This window comes from Gavia stellata, chromosome 4 (assembly GCF_030936135.1).
Source record: "Gavia stellata isolate bGavSte3 chromosome 4, bGavSte3.hap2, whole genome shotgun sequence".
NCBI lineage: Eukaryota > Metazoa > Chordata > Aves > Gaviiformes > Gaviidae > Gavia > Gavia stellata.
The window spans coordinates 13,753,102-13,769,005 of NC_082597.1; the positions used below are offsets into that span (position 1 = coordinate 13,753,102).

The window sequence follows — 15,904 nt, forward strand, 5'->3', positions numbered from 1 at the left end:
GAGAGGCTTGGGGGGGGGGTTGTTTTGAATAGTTTCCAATAAAAAAAAATTGTCAATTTAATTTCACTTACGTGTACATTATAAGTCTTTCAATTTATTTAAAAAAAAACATCAAAAACTCTGCAGCTAATTCAGCACAATTTAAATGACAAGTGTTTCAAATAGTTCGATTATAGTGTAATATGGAATACTATTAATTCTTTTCCAGTATTTGTTAATTCACAACCTCAGAAATATCAGAAAGATTTTGTCACATTACAGACTATACGGTTTAGGGAAATGACGCATTCCAACCATAACTTTAGTAAATCATAGATCCCAAGAAATCTGAGGGAAAAAAAGTTAATTACAAGATAGCTCTGTAATTCATGTCCTTAAAAACTTGCCTGCCCTCAGAATCTGCATTGTCATACTATTTTGTTGCTTTTAAAGTCTTATGAAGGCTCTGCAAATTAAGTGTGGGTATATTTTTTAAATAAATTTAAGAACGGGAACATAAAAAATTACTGTAACGGTGTTTCTCAGAATAAGCCATCTATGAACATGGTAACAAACAAACTTTACTACCTATATTACTATAAATGAGATTAAAATTATTAACACTATGGTATCACTTACCATAGTATATACAAATGCTAACATACGCAACAATACTTCTTAAGCACCTATCTCAGAAATGGGGATAAGGAGAAGTTTTGATACAAGACCACATGAATATTTGTCAATATTTCAAGTTTTGGGGCACTGGCACTGTGACATTCATTTTATAGCTCTGCGAAATTCATTTTATAGCACTGAAGTTCATTTTATAACATCATCACACAAGAGGCACTGTCATCCTTTTTTTTTTAAACTCCATTTCTTGTTTTAAATACAATTTCCAAATGATACAGTGATTCACAACTGCAAGAACAGATGGCAAAATTGAAAAGGTAATATCATATTTTAATTGCATTTCAGTAGAAAACTTATCAGTCATTTAGCTTCTCAGGGTACTTAAATTGCTCCCAAATTCCATTAACCTTCTGTTTCATTTCTGTCATACATGTTTCTGAAACACTTATTCTTTTGGTGACTTTCACACTGTTAGATACTGACTCACTACATTACATTCTTCCCTTTCCAATTTTCCTCTTATATATTACATATAATTAAAAGAAGCACAAAGTCAGATTACTATAACTTGAGACTGAGCATCCCAAAGGCTGTGAATTGCCTTCTGTTTGTTAACAGTTGCCCAAAAGTACTTCTATAATCTAGGAAATATAAAATTAAGATGCATAGTCTCCCCATTGCAATGGAAAAAATAGCAGAAACACATAGGACAATAAGCCCCCCATTTGCCAAACATTCAGGAGCATGGCTGAGATCTGACTAAAGTATAAGCTAGAAATTCAGTCTCTGATGTGACAAAATAACACATAGAAGGACAACTGGAAACTGGTCAAACAGATCATCCTACCAGGCTGCACAAGCTGCACACACCTTGGCAGGTTTGGCCTTGCTTGCTTCCTGATCAGAGCTCTTGATCTGCACAAGTACAAGACCAAAACCCCAAGACAAAATACACGGACTAAGCCAAAGGTTTCTTTGATATTGCTCAGTCCTGAACTAAATTAGATAGTCCTGGAAACCTAAATTATATACAGAGATGACAAACTAACATGTGTGCCAAATGCTGAAGAAAGCCGCTGAGGAAATCCCTAAATTTTCAGTATGTTCCCTTTATACATGTAAAAGAAATGTTAATCAAAAGACACATGCTTGGGACTGCATCATTCCAGTATTTCAGAAAATATTGGAATGAACCTTAACAGCATAAAGCAAATCAAGTAACATACAACAGCTTCCATATGGTTAAAATAAGACATTCAGTTGAAGCTGATCCTGTAATCCAACTCTACCTTGAAGAAGGTAAAGAACAAGCAGCCAGAAAAAGATGACCCTCGATGTCACTTGTAGCCACCACCTGTAGAAGAATGGAAAGAAAACAACTCTCACGATTCCTTTGCGGGTCAGAGATGTCCAAGGACTTTCAGGTTTTGCTTTAGCAAAAGCAGATCCTTTAAAAAAAGAACAGAAATTTTGATATATTTCATTGTTACGGCTAATAATAACTTCAAATGTTCAGTAGCAGAGTAGTTAAGACAGTTTTTCAAAGGAGAAATTATTAACCACAATTACTTGAATAAATCTCGTACTTCCACCATTTCACTATCTCCTCAATCCAAAATTTGCATAAATCGTTGGTGCCCCCTTGACTGCCATTATCAGGAACTTCTACAAATACCTAGATTTTGGAAAGTGTGAATAACAAAACACTGCCATTTCTTACTATGTCAAAATTACTTTAATTATTAAAAATTATTCTCTTTCACTGAGGTATCAGAAACTTGATACGAAGCAACAGGAAGTCATATGAAAACTCCACATGCTCATGCAGGCACAGCAGAGCCCTTGCCTGACACAGCAAAGGGATCTAAAACATCAACATCTGTTAATTGCTCCAGCCATGTCATTCAGGAAAATGGAATAAGGTTGAGAAGTATAGTGGAGTATCTGTCCAGCTGAGGACTAGCCCCAGGAGCAGGCAAGCCACCCAAAAGAATTTATCTTTGTCTCTCCTTCTACACCATTTTTCATTTCACTCATTCAAATGTCCTTTCCCTCTCAAACCCCTCCATTTCTTTTTCTTCCTGCAAATTCCCACTTCTCTGGCAGCTAGAAAACTGTAACATTTACTTAATGGGGGTGTGACTTAAATTATGCCAAGGTTACTGGTTGGAAAGGGCAACTACTGCATGCTGCCTTGCCATCTCCACCTTGCTTACAAGTGTAACTGGCATTAGTGAGCTCTGTGCTGGCACAGGTAAAACACTGCCAGTACTGGAACTACTTTAATGCCAACTTAAGACAACCATACAGACCAGCCATTTAAATGCTATTCATGTATATCACTATATTAAAGTGGTCTACTGCTGTTCCTTAATTCCTACAAACATACAGTTTTCAGTTCTGTTTCTTTAAAGTTCAAATGTTATTTGATTTTGTTTCTTTCTCTCACATTCCCATTTGTAAAAAGTTATATTGTTGGGCGATGCTATAACATCAAAGAGATGATGGCAGGAGGAAGAGCTCAAATAATACCCTGCCAGGATTCTTGTAGACCCATCGCTGGAGCCATCAGCCCACCGAAGGCCCATCCCCACAAGCCCAGAGCAGGACAGAGGGACAAAGGCAGGCAGGAATCCAAACCAAGGAAGGAACAGCTTGACCAGGCCCCTCCCCGGGGCTGTCCCAGCAGAGCCATAATCCCCGCATGTCACCGTGAGCCATTGGGAACAGCTCTGCAGATCACCTTTCAGACCACAGGGGGCTGCTGCCCAGGGGTGTGGGACTCATTATGGGATGGAGGGGAAAAGGAGCTCAGATTGCACAGGACTTACTATGGGATGTTTAGGGAAGAAAGGAGGGGTTTAAGTGATTTGGGGAGGAACAAGTGTGGGGAAATTGAGGGGTAAGGGGATAAAAAGGACAAGGGGATAAAAAGGACTGGTCATGCATAAATAGCAGCTGCTTAGTACGCTGCTTGTCTGGCTGTGCCGTGCGCCTGATCAGCACAGTCTGTACTATCTTCTTATTAAATTCCTTTGATTCTCTGCTGGGTGAGGGGCAGTCTATTCTGTGTGCATGCGTGCGTGGGGGGGGTGGGGAGCCTGAGTGCCAGCACCAGGAGTCAGCCCTCAGAGCCTGAGTCGGGGGGGGCGGGCGTCTGTGGTGCCAGCAACCCGAGCGAGTGCGGGTGTGTGAGTGTGTGAGCGCTAGCGAAGGTTAAGCCAGACTAACTGGTGAAGGGGTGAAGCAGCCTGGGAGCGATGGGGTGAGCGGGTCTCTAAAGGCCAGCTCTGGGTGTGAGGGTGCCTGTGTATCTCTAAGGGTGAGAGCACAGCGGGGTGCTTCGGTGAATTCGAGACTGAATTCAAAGAGCACTACCTGGAATGGATTCAGGAGACCATGCTGGCTGCTGGGCTCATGGAAGAAAATGCTAAATAGTATTTTCCCTAGCCTTCACGAGGCAGGAGGGGAATTAAATAAAGATTAAATTAAATTAAGACTAAATACAGAGTTTTTGGAAAGCCTCATATCATCTGACCTTCTGTTGCTGTTTTGTTATTTAAACCAGGCAAGAAATATTCAAGACCTATACAATTTTTGCTCTCCAGAAATTTCAACGTAACATTTCCTCTAGACGTCAGAAGATTTGGAAGAACTCTGAATGCATGGCAATAAGAGATTTTTGACCTACTAACTTCAAAACTTTGGTCCATGACAATCCACATGTTTCTTTTTTTCAAAATCTAAATCTATACAACAAAATTTAATTCAAGTTTTTAAGCCTTCAGTTTAACCTAGAGGTCATCTTTAAACCATACTTCCTATCAGTCTTCTTTAGAGAGGAGTTACCTAGAGTTGGTCGGTTGGGGTTTTTTTTAATACTAATACACTGTTGTTACAAGACACAGGATGGCAGTTATTTGTATACTGAGAAATTCAGCTTTTTCTAGCTCAGGACCTACCTCTTACAAGATCAACATCTATGAGGTCTGGTTTCACATGTCCTGTTTTCTTTGGTTTGTTTCTCAAACCCTGCAATAGGCAAATACTATCAAAATACATTCATGCAGACGACAGACATTATGAAAGAAAAAATATCGATGTGGTCAGTAATTGTATTTAAGCTATGCTGCTATTGAAAATTCAGACAAATATGTCAACTTCATAGATTTAAAGTACTATAAAATAAACATTCCAAGGAACAAGGCACAATAAATGCCTTTTTATACACTTTACAATCTAAACAAAACCCAATCAATTACTGACCCATTAGGTAATTTTTCAAACATAGTTAAGCATTGAGCACGCATGTCCCATGGCTTGGGATTATGCAGGCAACATATGCACGCACTTGCAAGAATTAGTAATACATTTATATTAGGTTTTCTGAACTTTTGCAACAAATTACTTTCCTGAATCTCTTTTCTCCTTAGATGTCTAATTAAACTTCACAAAATGCTTACATTGCAACTCCTTAATTCCAAACCTAGATAGCAAATCAAGTTGTAATGCCAGAGTCACTAATCAGCAAGTTCCACTGTCAGAAATCCAAATTATAGATAAGTATTGAATCTTTCCTAATAATGAATATAGATTAGTCTATTAAAAAGAGGGTAAAAACGCCCACATAAGAGGAAAGAAGCAGGAAAAAAAGGCAAGCTTATTTTCTCTTTCAGAAGGGTATCTTCCTTCACTGAAGAGCCAAACTACCTTGCAAAACTTTCAATTTTGTTTTTAACGTCAAAATGTGATGCTATACTCTCAAGCCTCAGAAATAGCTATGAGTTTATTCTGATCCCTTTAGATTAGGCTCTTAGTCACACCAGCCAATAATGATTCCACAGAGTACAACGTAACATTTCAAAAAATATTTCAGGTACAAATGGAATTATGATGGAAGTGGTTTAACTGTTTTCAGTCAAAAAGCAGTTAAATTCACTGGTGAACTGTATATTTCCACCATTGTCATATTTCATCCACGTGTAAAAACATTTTTACTTAAAGGTAAACATTAAATTCAGATGAAAGCATAAAAATGAAATTATAAATGAGAGAAAGATCAGTGAAATCTGGTCATGTTAATCTTCATAAGAACAATATCAAGCAAATTGTTCGAACAGCTCATAGTACTTCTCACATCTAAATTCAACTGGATTCATTTTTCATGCTGAAATAAAAATTTAAAAAAACCCCAAAACTAAACTGTTCACAATGAATTAGATATATAGTCATCACCTGATGTGTCTATTAGAAAAATGAGAGTTTGCTTGAAACAAAACAGAATTAATACATAGGGCTGAAACATGGATAGGACAAAATCTGCTCTGAGGATGACAAAAACAGAAAACTAGTTGTATTGTAGACTTAAGCACTGCATAGAGCTTAACGGGCAAGACTTTTTGCAGAACAACAGTCTTAAAACTGCAGTGATTTTATGTGGAATGAGAAAACAAGCCCAGAATTAGAACTGAAAATTATTATCATTCTAGAACCAGCTACATATTCTTGTGAAATCTTGCATAAGTGAGCCACTCTATCTCATAAGAAGAGTTAAAGCTTAAAAATAAAATGCTGAATAATATAGTAATTTTCAAATGTATTACTGTGTATGGGACACAAGATTTTTCTTGAAAGTCTAAATAAAGACGTACGTGTATCTTAGAAAAAATAACCTACTAGAAACACATGCACAATCCTAGGAAAAATTTACCACTGTGGCTAAAAGTATGTTTTCAATTTAAAGAAAAGAATTCTGCAAAAAATAAGTCAACAGTGTAACTTGATGCATCTTTCATAGGTAAAGAAGTGGTGACACATTCTTTAAAAATTCCATTGGTCAAATCTTAAATGCTTTCAGAGTCCATGGACTACACCGAATTGGTTATTCTACTTTTTCCCCACACACAGTGAAAGAATTCTATTTATTAAGATGCGATTTCTCCACTCTCTTAATGCATCACAAATAGCTGTAGTATATGTGGAAAACAGCAGTGTTTCAAACTAGGGTTAATTAAAACAAATATTGATACTGTTCAGGCCCATCCAGTTAGTTCATATAATTTCTATTCCTCACTGAACACATTTCAGCTACCTAATAGCAAAAATAAACTTTTAAATAAAAATGCTTAAAAATAGTTGCTACTATTGTAAAAATTCTTTTGCACCAATCTTAAAATTAATCTTAATAGAGTCTGTTATAGTTCTAACTAAACTATAAATTTATACTGTCAGAAACAGATTTTCTACTAAAAGATAATATTTAGATTTTTAGTAAAGTTCATTTATAAACAGTACTGTATTAGCTTTGAAGCTCTAATGTGCAATACTTGAACTTATTAGTCTGTTTCAGTGTTACCGTTATTATGCTAAATTCAGCCAGCACAAACTCATATAGACGGCATCATTAATTTGTAGTTATTGGACTCCTGAGCCAAATGAGATGCATTTCTAATAAACACAAGGCATTATTTGGAATAAAATATTTGAGTAATGTCCTGTTATACAGTAGTTACAAGAACTTCTGTCATAATGGCAATTGGTTTTCAGGGTCGTGGAAAGGACCCTGAAAACAAGTAACAAGCTAGAGTCTCTGTTTGAAATCAGTTGTCCTGATTGTCAAGCACATTTCTGAAAGCTCGCTCTCTCTGCACACTTCAGACAAACGGCACCACAAGACACAATTTTCCCGCAGTAGACTCCTGCCTGTATTCCCAGCCCTTATCCCGGCTGTAGCTGGTGCTGCGCTCAGAAGCACGCTCCCTTCAAGATGCACCAGGCACCTCCCAGTAACCCGAGCTGCCTAGCACAACCCCAGCCGCCCGGCTCTCTCCCGAGCAGCCGCGGGCGGGGCAGGGCAGGCGGCAGGGCAGGCGGCAGGGCAGGCGGCAGGGCAGGCGGCAGGGCAGGCGGCAGGGCAGGCGGCAGGGCAGGCGGCAGGGCAGGCGGGGGACCCGCTGCGGGCCGCTGCCTCCCGGCCCAGCGCGGGGAGTGCTGCTGGGGCGGCTCGCTCCGCGGGCAGCGCGACGGGGATTTGCGGCGTCGGAAAGATTCAGGCGTCAGGTTTAGAAGCACTTCTAAAAACACCATCGGCTCCCATTTAAAAGTTGATTTGTAGATTTTTGTACAGAAATCGGGGAACGCTGAAGTTCAGGTCCGCAACCGTTTCCATGTAAAGCGAACAAGTCCCCCAGCACATTTTGTTTAGCTATTGAAGTACCGGAGAGGAAAACAAAACCCAACCAAACAAAAAAGACACCCACAGGAAAACAAGCAATGTACATTTTGCTAATGTTAAGAATTAGCAATGCCTTGAAACTCGTGCAGTAATAGCATACTTCTTGTGTGCAGTATTTGAAGAAAAAAGTTAATTGCAAGAAAACGTTAATTAAATCAACATCATGGAGTATGACACAATATACAATCCATAAAACTATTACATATAGGATTGCTTTCTTTTTCTTCAAAACAATCTAGCAATGTGGCAGATGTTGACGGCACTGTTAGTTAAACCAAAACGCAAAGAACACTGTTAAACTGCTTGTTCAGAGAAACAAAGCCTGAAGTACTTACCAGTCTAATAAACTGTACAAAACAATGACAGCATCATAAAGGAGGAAAAGTAAACTGCAGGTATAAGGTAACTAACTGAAAGTAAAGAGAGCTCAGATAACTGACATTAGAATTCATCACAAAGAAAAGTGAAAGACAGAGGTACTAAAACAACTAAGCCCTGGCTTAAGATAACAGAAAAGAAAAAAAAAGGTACTGACATACGGAAAGATGCAGCACTTTAAATGCTGCAGAGTTATTAATTATGTAAAATAAATAGAGCATAATATGCCGGTTACGTTTGGTTACACTCCAGAAGTCTGGTTTTACTTTACCAGTATTAAATACCACCACATACATTGTAAATTCCATCAGCGTACACAACCACAGACAGCGCTGCTGATAACTGGCCAAAAAAAAAAGTTGAAATGCTGTAATATTATTACCTTTATTTCTCTTTGCTCTACTGATTTTTCCCATATTTGTTGATCATATGCCCCAATCTAAAAAGAACACAAAAAAAAAATTATCTACATTAGGTTTTGAAAGACATTGATCAAACAAAATCCATCAATCCTCAACAAGACAAGCATGAAGACAGCAGGTTATTTCCGTGGGGAGACTTGTTGACAAAGAAATCTTTATCTTCTCCATTCCATCTTGGCTGGACTGGATCTTGCTAACCTGTAAATGAGTTGCGATGGAGGTGAGAGGCAAGCAGATAGCCTCAGCCTCACCACACAACTTGTGCAAGTCAGAGGACCGGGAACACCAGACTGCCTCCCACCTCAGGTCGGGATTCCAGCCTGCTACTGACAGACAGCAGACCTACGACAGCCGCGCTGACACAAGTCTTTCAGTTAACTGTGGAGAAAATACCATGCACACCTAGTTGAACCCATACCTTTGATAAATTTATTATTTTTTTAAACCATCTCCCTCTATATTTCCCATTCCATTCCACCCACTTTTACAGCTATATTATCTTTAGCTTTATCTCCTAAGATTGCACAGTAACAAGATACATGGTCAGGCGGGTAAATCAACTAGATTACAGGCTCGGCAAAATTCAGAGAGTATCGGGAAACAGCACTTTTCCTGCTGAAGCACTGATGAAATAATGTTCCTAGTAGACCTGTTCCCAAATTTGTTCACTCTCATTAAGCTGCTAGTCTATTTATTCATTAAACTCTTCTAAAGATCTTAGTTTTGTCCAACGTGAGCAAGTTTTTAGTTAAAAAATTGGAATAAAAAGGAATTTTTTTCTCCCAGGCTCTAACCTCATCACAGCATTGTAGAAAACTTTGTATATTCATAAGAGCAGAACCACAGAAAGACTAAAGGTTGATCCTGCAAGCACTTACTAAAATCCTAGCACTAAGACCAGTTTTAATGAGTTCTGTCATTTTAAATAACCATCAGTACAGGAACCTATAGTTAAATTAAGAAATTACTGTGCACTTGTTCATACAAGAAAGCCACTCTATGACTGTTAGCTATTTTGAAGAAGGGCAACCTCAAACTTCAGGAAATTCACGTCTAAGATAGCGACACGAACAAGTCAATATATGAGACAGTATACCCAAGTTTTGTAAGAAGTTATCAAAGATCATCAGATTGCTTTGAACTCTGCACAATAGTATTTCTAGACAATATTCAGTAATGATCTCTTTTACTATGTCAATTTTAAAACCTTTCCCTCCCAGCAGTACTATGTAGACGTATACACATGTGTGCACACACATGTGCGCACACACTGCTCGGTATCTGGAGTTTGGATCGTATCACAAACTCTGAGCAGTTAAGCGCAAGATCACTTTCAGGTCACAAGGTAGAGACAGATGCACTTCCCGAGATTCAGAGTCCCTTTACTGACTGGGCAGAGAGCTGCTACAAGCAGCTTAGTCCCGACACCTGACAGAGAGGCAAGAGGAACCCCCGTCAAACCCCCGCTCAAAGCGAATCTGCTTGAATTCAATCTTACTGCAAGAGTTTGACTTCTCATTCCTGTTGCAAACTGCAACAGACATAAAAGGCCCGAGCATGAATGCATACACCTTAAACCAGAAGACATTGTTCTGATTTGTCTTTCACTATTTTGGTCTTCAGTGCTAAATTAGAAGATGTTATAGATATATATTAAAAAAAAAAGGCCATTCTTCGTTAAAAAGGATCTTTTAACCAAGGATCCAAGATAAATGCAAAAAGATATCCAGGAAATGGCAATAGGCAAACACACCCATAAACAAAAAAATCTAGAGGCATCTTCTGTGCCTCTAAACCTGGCCCATCAGGGGAAAAAAGAAAAAAAAATAATTCTAATTTATAGGAGTAAAGTCCAAAGCATATCTAAAACTGAAAGTGGGAACAGTGAACTGAATTACCCATTCTCAAATTTAAATAATATTTCCCATTCACAAGAGCTAAGCACCCCAACTATTTCTATAGTTTGCTATCTCAAAACTCTGAAAAAAAAATCTACTGGCTTTTTGATACTAATAATAAATACTGTGCACCTTTCATTTGGAAAAAAAATGTAGACTGTGGAAAATAATTAAGGAGTCAGGCACTGTACTGGACAGAATTAAGCACTTGCTACAATTAAAGTAATTAAACCAAAGGAAGTTTAAGAGCTAACTCCACCTGGATAACAGCCAGCAATTAAAAAGTCAGTATCTTGAATAGCCACTCCACCCAGACATTTATATCTAATTGTTCTGGCTTTTTCTCTAAATACTTTTTAAATGAAATTTCAGTCCTTCCTGTTTTTCATGAAATTTACTGAGAAGAGCCCCGGATGAGGTTTTTGTGCTGCATAGTATTGTGTCCTCCCCTCTTCACTTCCAAAAAAGATTTCTTTCTCTGAAGACAGAAAAGGGGATGCAAGTCTGTCTCCCTCTCGATTATGCAAGAAACAAACGCGGAAGGAAGCCTTTGTGCCAATAAAGCTGTAAAGCAAACTCTGTATTCCTAATTCCATTCATAGCTGAAACTGGTGTGGAGTTGAAAGAGTCTTTAAAAGAGAGTTCTTCTTTTAGACAAATAACAGACTGTTTGTTAAAGGAATTCTGGGAAACAGAGATCCCAGAAGACATCTGAGGCAAGGAAGTTAACTGATTTAAAATCTGACTCAGTTATATTTTCCTACAAACATTTCTTCTCCCTCAAGGCTAGGTAGCAGCTTCTGTCTCCACAAAAAGACAAGAAGTAGGGATTTTGCCATTCACATTTTTCTTTTAACATTGCCCCATAAAGCAATTCTTCCAGCAGGAGGTAAAATGAGAGAGCCCAAAACAACTTTAAGGGAGATGGTCTTTTACAACTGTTTTATTAGACTAGTGGATCTGGCCAATCACCTCTGATGAACTTTAATTATTAAAATCTGAGCACAGGGCTATTAAGTAAAGGCATACTGTTGCACACTAAAAAGAGTTAAAGGGATAATTACACACAGCAAGTATAATTACAATCTCTCGCATTTTTTTATTTACTTAATCTACCTAATTTCACCTCTTTGTGTTTTAAGAACGTTTTAGGAGCACTTCAGGGAGCAGGCGTACGTGCTTAGCACATCAAATTTAGACCTGCTACTCAATTTCTCTTCTCTTCATCTGCATAAGCATCCCTCTATATTTCTCTTGCAAGTGTATCAGAAGGAAACACACAAAAACAAAGGCATCATTATAAAGTAGCATACTGGCCACTTCATTTCCCACATTAAAGAAAAATAGGAAGAACTAGTGTTACTGAAACAAGTAAAAAACATAGGTGTTAATTTTTTTCTTCTCTACCTTATGTCAGGAAAACACATTTACAGTTTGTGAAACGTATCTTGCAGAATTTAATGAAAAGTGGTGTTCATTGACAACAAGATAAATTATAACATATAATGAATACCAGAGATGCTAGACACCTGCACGAATTAAATTCAAGAATGTAATTCCTGAATGAATTCAAGAATGTAAGTTAATACTAGCAAACCTTCCGAGCTTTAAATTATTGAGAGCACCAGTCAATTCCATCTTCAAAGAGTTCTGATTTACAAGTATTTGCATCTAAATTATGTTTCATGTTAAATCTAAATATTAGGTTGTCAAATGTTTGCATGTAGGCTATAGCTGTTGGCTATTCATGCAATTCCTTAAAATTGTACATACCTGCAGGACACTGAAAAGAAGTCTAGCATCTAGCAATGCCAAAGAAATTAAGCTTTAAAGGCAAATGAAGTGAAGGAATAACCTTCTAGAGATAAGATCATTCATGCTTCCAACCTGAAGAATTTAACTATACACAAAACTTGATCAAAAGCAAGCTTGCCCTCAATATGCAACTGTCCCCAGGGCTCCTCCGCAGGTGTTCAAGATTCCTGTGCCTGGAACTGTTAGGCCAACATGAAGGCCCCAGTCAAGTCAAGTACCTATATACTCCTGAACCCACCATCTCTACCTGGAATCTTATCAGTTAGAGCTGCAAGTTCTGCAGTATCCTTCCAAGAAAATTTAAAGTACAGAATACAAGGGTCCAAAAAGTGTCCAATTTTTAAGTATATAACAGTAAGTAATGCTTTCAAAATCTGTCAAGACTTAGTGCAAGACTGTTTGTATAAAAGCTTGTCACCGATATTTTCAATCCATCAGTCCAGTCTGCGACTGGTGATAGACTTTTTTTTAGCAAACTATACAACACACTGTCCAAACTTCAATCTCGTTTATCACAGAAATTTATTTTGATTTAATTTAAAAATTACCTAATCGAAGATGATCTGAAATTTGTATTCCATGGCATTTATTTATTTATTAAGATTTGGCAGAAAGTAATTTAACAGAAAAAAAAATCTCCCTTGATCTTTTTTAAATTATTTGTTAATACAAGTTAGATAACAAGCCTATCTTATAATTTTTAAATGTAACTTTCATAACCAAGCACCAACAGCAACACAAACCTGTTGCAGGAAACTTGTCAGTAATACGTTACAGATATAAAAAATTGTGGTATAACCTACCTGCAGCAGAACTAGATAAACTAGCAGGTATTATTTTATACACATTTAGTTTAAATCATGCATCCCAGGCTTTCTCAGTGCCAAGATTCTATCCAGTCCATCCAAACCAGTTACTTCTAAAATGTTCAGTTCTCAAGACACCATGCCTCAATAAACACCGAGTAAAGAAGATGAAAGGAATTCTGTTCCTTTATGTATTTGCAGAATTAACAACTATTCTTCAAGCAGCTAGTAAAATTTTCAGCATATAACGGATTACATGCAAAGACAGAAAAAACTGCCAGACTTCTTTCACAATGGAAAAGTGGGGGTTAAGCATCCTAAATTAACTACGCATAATAAACTTTCAAACAGGTTTTCTAGGGGGGAAAAAAAAAAAAAAAAATGTTTCTTCACTAGTAATTCATTGTCCAAAAAAAAAAATACTAACTTGTCTGTGAGTTGGTATGGGATATTAAGCTGTACAATTACACATTCAACAAAACTAAACTAAACTCGCCTGATAAAGCTAGCTCTATACTGAAAGATTAAATAAAGTTGAGATCCTTTTTAAGTACAGAGTCCTCATAACATTTTCTGTTTTTAAGAGACACATGCACCCCTTGAAATTACGCAAAATAATTGCACTTAGCCCTTCCCAATCAAATACCTCAGAAAGCATTTGATGACCTTTCTTTATATATCTAAAATTTGCATGGCACCTGTACAGTTTGGGTTTATAACATTAACAGCAATTAGCCTAAGTAAAAAGTTAAGCTATTGAAAATACAGCTAATTTTTACTTCAAATAAAGCCCAATGCAAAGGCTTTCTGCACTGTGTAATATTTCTTCCCTGTGTCTTTCTCATAACAAGCCACATGTGCATCAAGATTGAATTTGAGCTTTGTGAATGACACTGATATTCACTTTAAGCTAATGTAGTGATGGTATCAACCTGTAGCCCAATACTCACAAGGCCTTCTGATTCTAATGGAATCAATCAATATTTCAGGAGACATTTATAATTTATGACCAAGCAGACTAGCGAAGATTATAATCCTAAGAATACATAGTATTTCCTGCTGGATCTTAAAACTTTAATTTTATCAATAATGAAACCTGCATGCTAAGCTTTGCTCTTTAAAACCTCTAAACACTTTTACAAGTGACATCACAATAGTATTACAAATCCAAAAGATACAAGATACAGAGCGTGGTAAAAAAAAACAGGTTGCTTCCTTGGACTGTCTACCAAGGAAATTAAGAGTTTAACACCTTATTAAAATATTTAGCATTAAAAGATTAGCTAATATGCTTTATTAGCTTTTACAGTCCAACATTCTTCAAAAAACTGTATGATTTTATATATAAATTTTAATATTAAGATACCAATATATAAATAATTTATATACATGTAATATTACTTACTTTAAAAATATCTTTAAAAAATGCTTCATATTTACTTTATGTTTAAGTATACAGTTTCAGATACTAGACAAATAATTTCTCATTTTCTCAAGTCTCAAAACAGGATTATTAAAAGCTATTTTAAAACCCCTTTTATTTCTTACATGAACTGATCCCCATTGCAGCAAAGGCAATAATCTAGTAGCTCAGCAGTATAATTTATCTCTGTTGGAGTAGATTTCTACTGTTAGGATGACTTTTTCAGGTTGTTCTTCATTTTCAGGGGTGGTGGGGTTTTTTCAATTTTGTTTATGGTGGATATGTGGACTGGACAAGCTATGATAAGACAAACTTAGCTAATAAACCACAGATCGACATCACCATATAATAGTTTTCCACTGTCTGCTACTAGTGAAAAATTTAGTAACTTTTAGTCAAATGGAGAAGGACAATGAAGGGATTAAAGCTGTTGTGGTGGGTTGACCCTGGCTAGATGCCAGGGGCCCATCAAAGCCGCTCTATCACTCCCCTACCTCAGCTGGACAGGGGAGAGAAAATGTAACCTTGTGGGTTGAGATAAGGACAGGAAGATCACTCACCATTACCGTCACAGGCAAAACAGACTTGACTTGGGGAAATCAAAATCAGAGTGGGGTAATGAGAAATAAACCCAAATCTTAAAAACACCTTCCTCCCCACCCCTCCCTTCTTCCCGGGCTCAACTTCACTCCCGATTTTCTCTACCTCCTCCCCACCAGTGGCACAAGGGGACAGGGAATGGGAGTTGCGGTCAGTTCATCGCATGTCTCTGCCGCTTCTTCCTCTTCACATTCTTCCCCTGCTCCAGCTTAGGGTCCCTCCCACGGGAGACAGTTCTCCACGAACTTCTCCAACGTGGGTCCTTCCCATGGGCTACAGTTCTTCACAAACTTCTCCAGCGTGAGTCCTTCCCAGAGGGTGCAGTCCTTCAGGAACAGACTACTCCAGCGTGGGTCCCCCGTGGGGTCACAAGTCCTGCCAGCAAACCTGCTCCAGCGTGGGCTCCTCTCTCCATGGCTCCACAGGTCCTGCCAGGAGCCTGCTCCAGCACGGGCTTCCCGCGGGGTCACGGCCTCATTTGGGCATCCACCTGCTCTGGCGTGGGGTTCTCCATGGGCTGCAGGTGGATATCTGCTCCACTGTGGACCTTCATGGGCTGCAGGGGCACAGCCTGCCTCGCCATGGTCTTCACCATGGGCTGCGGGGGAACTTCTGCTCCGGCGCCTGGAGCACCTCCTCCCCCTCCTTCTTCACTGACCTTGGTGTCTGCAGAGTTGTTTCTCTCACATATTCTCACTCCTCTCTACGGCTGC

At 38.2% G+C, this 15,904-nt stretch overlaps 1 protein-coding gene across 1 annotated transcript in view; it reads right to left on the reverse strand.

The window, feature by feature from the left end:
- Positions 1–15,904, reverse strand: part of PHTF2 (putative homeodomain transcription factor 2) — a 53,574-nt gene that overhangs the window by 30,667 nt on the left and 7,003 nt on the right. Inside the window, exons 2-5 of the mRNA XM_059816007.1 lie at positions 8,610–8,666; positions 8,185–8,196; positions 4,578–4,647; positions 1,905–2,063 (exon numbers count right to left, since the gene is read on the reverse strand). Coding sequence (XP_059671990.1) covers positions 1,905–2,063; positions 4,578–4,647; positions 8,185–8,196; positions 8,610–8,666 — 298 coding nt within the window. The remainder of the gene's footprint in view (positions 1–1,904; positions 2,064–4,577; positions 4,648–8,184; positions 8,197–8,609; positions 8,667–15,904) is intronic.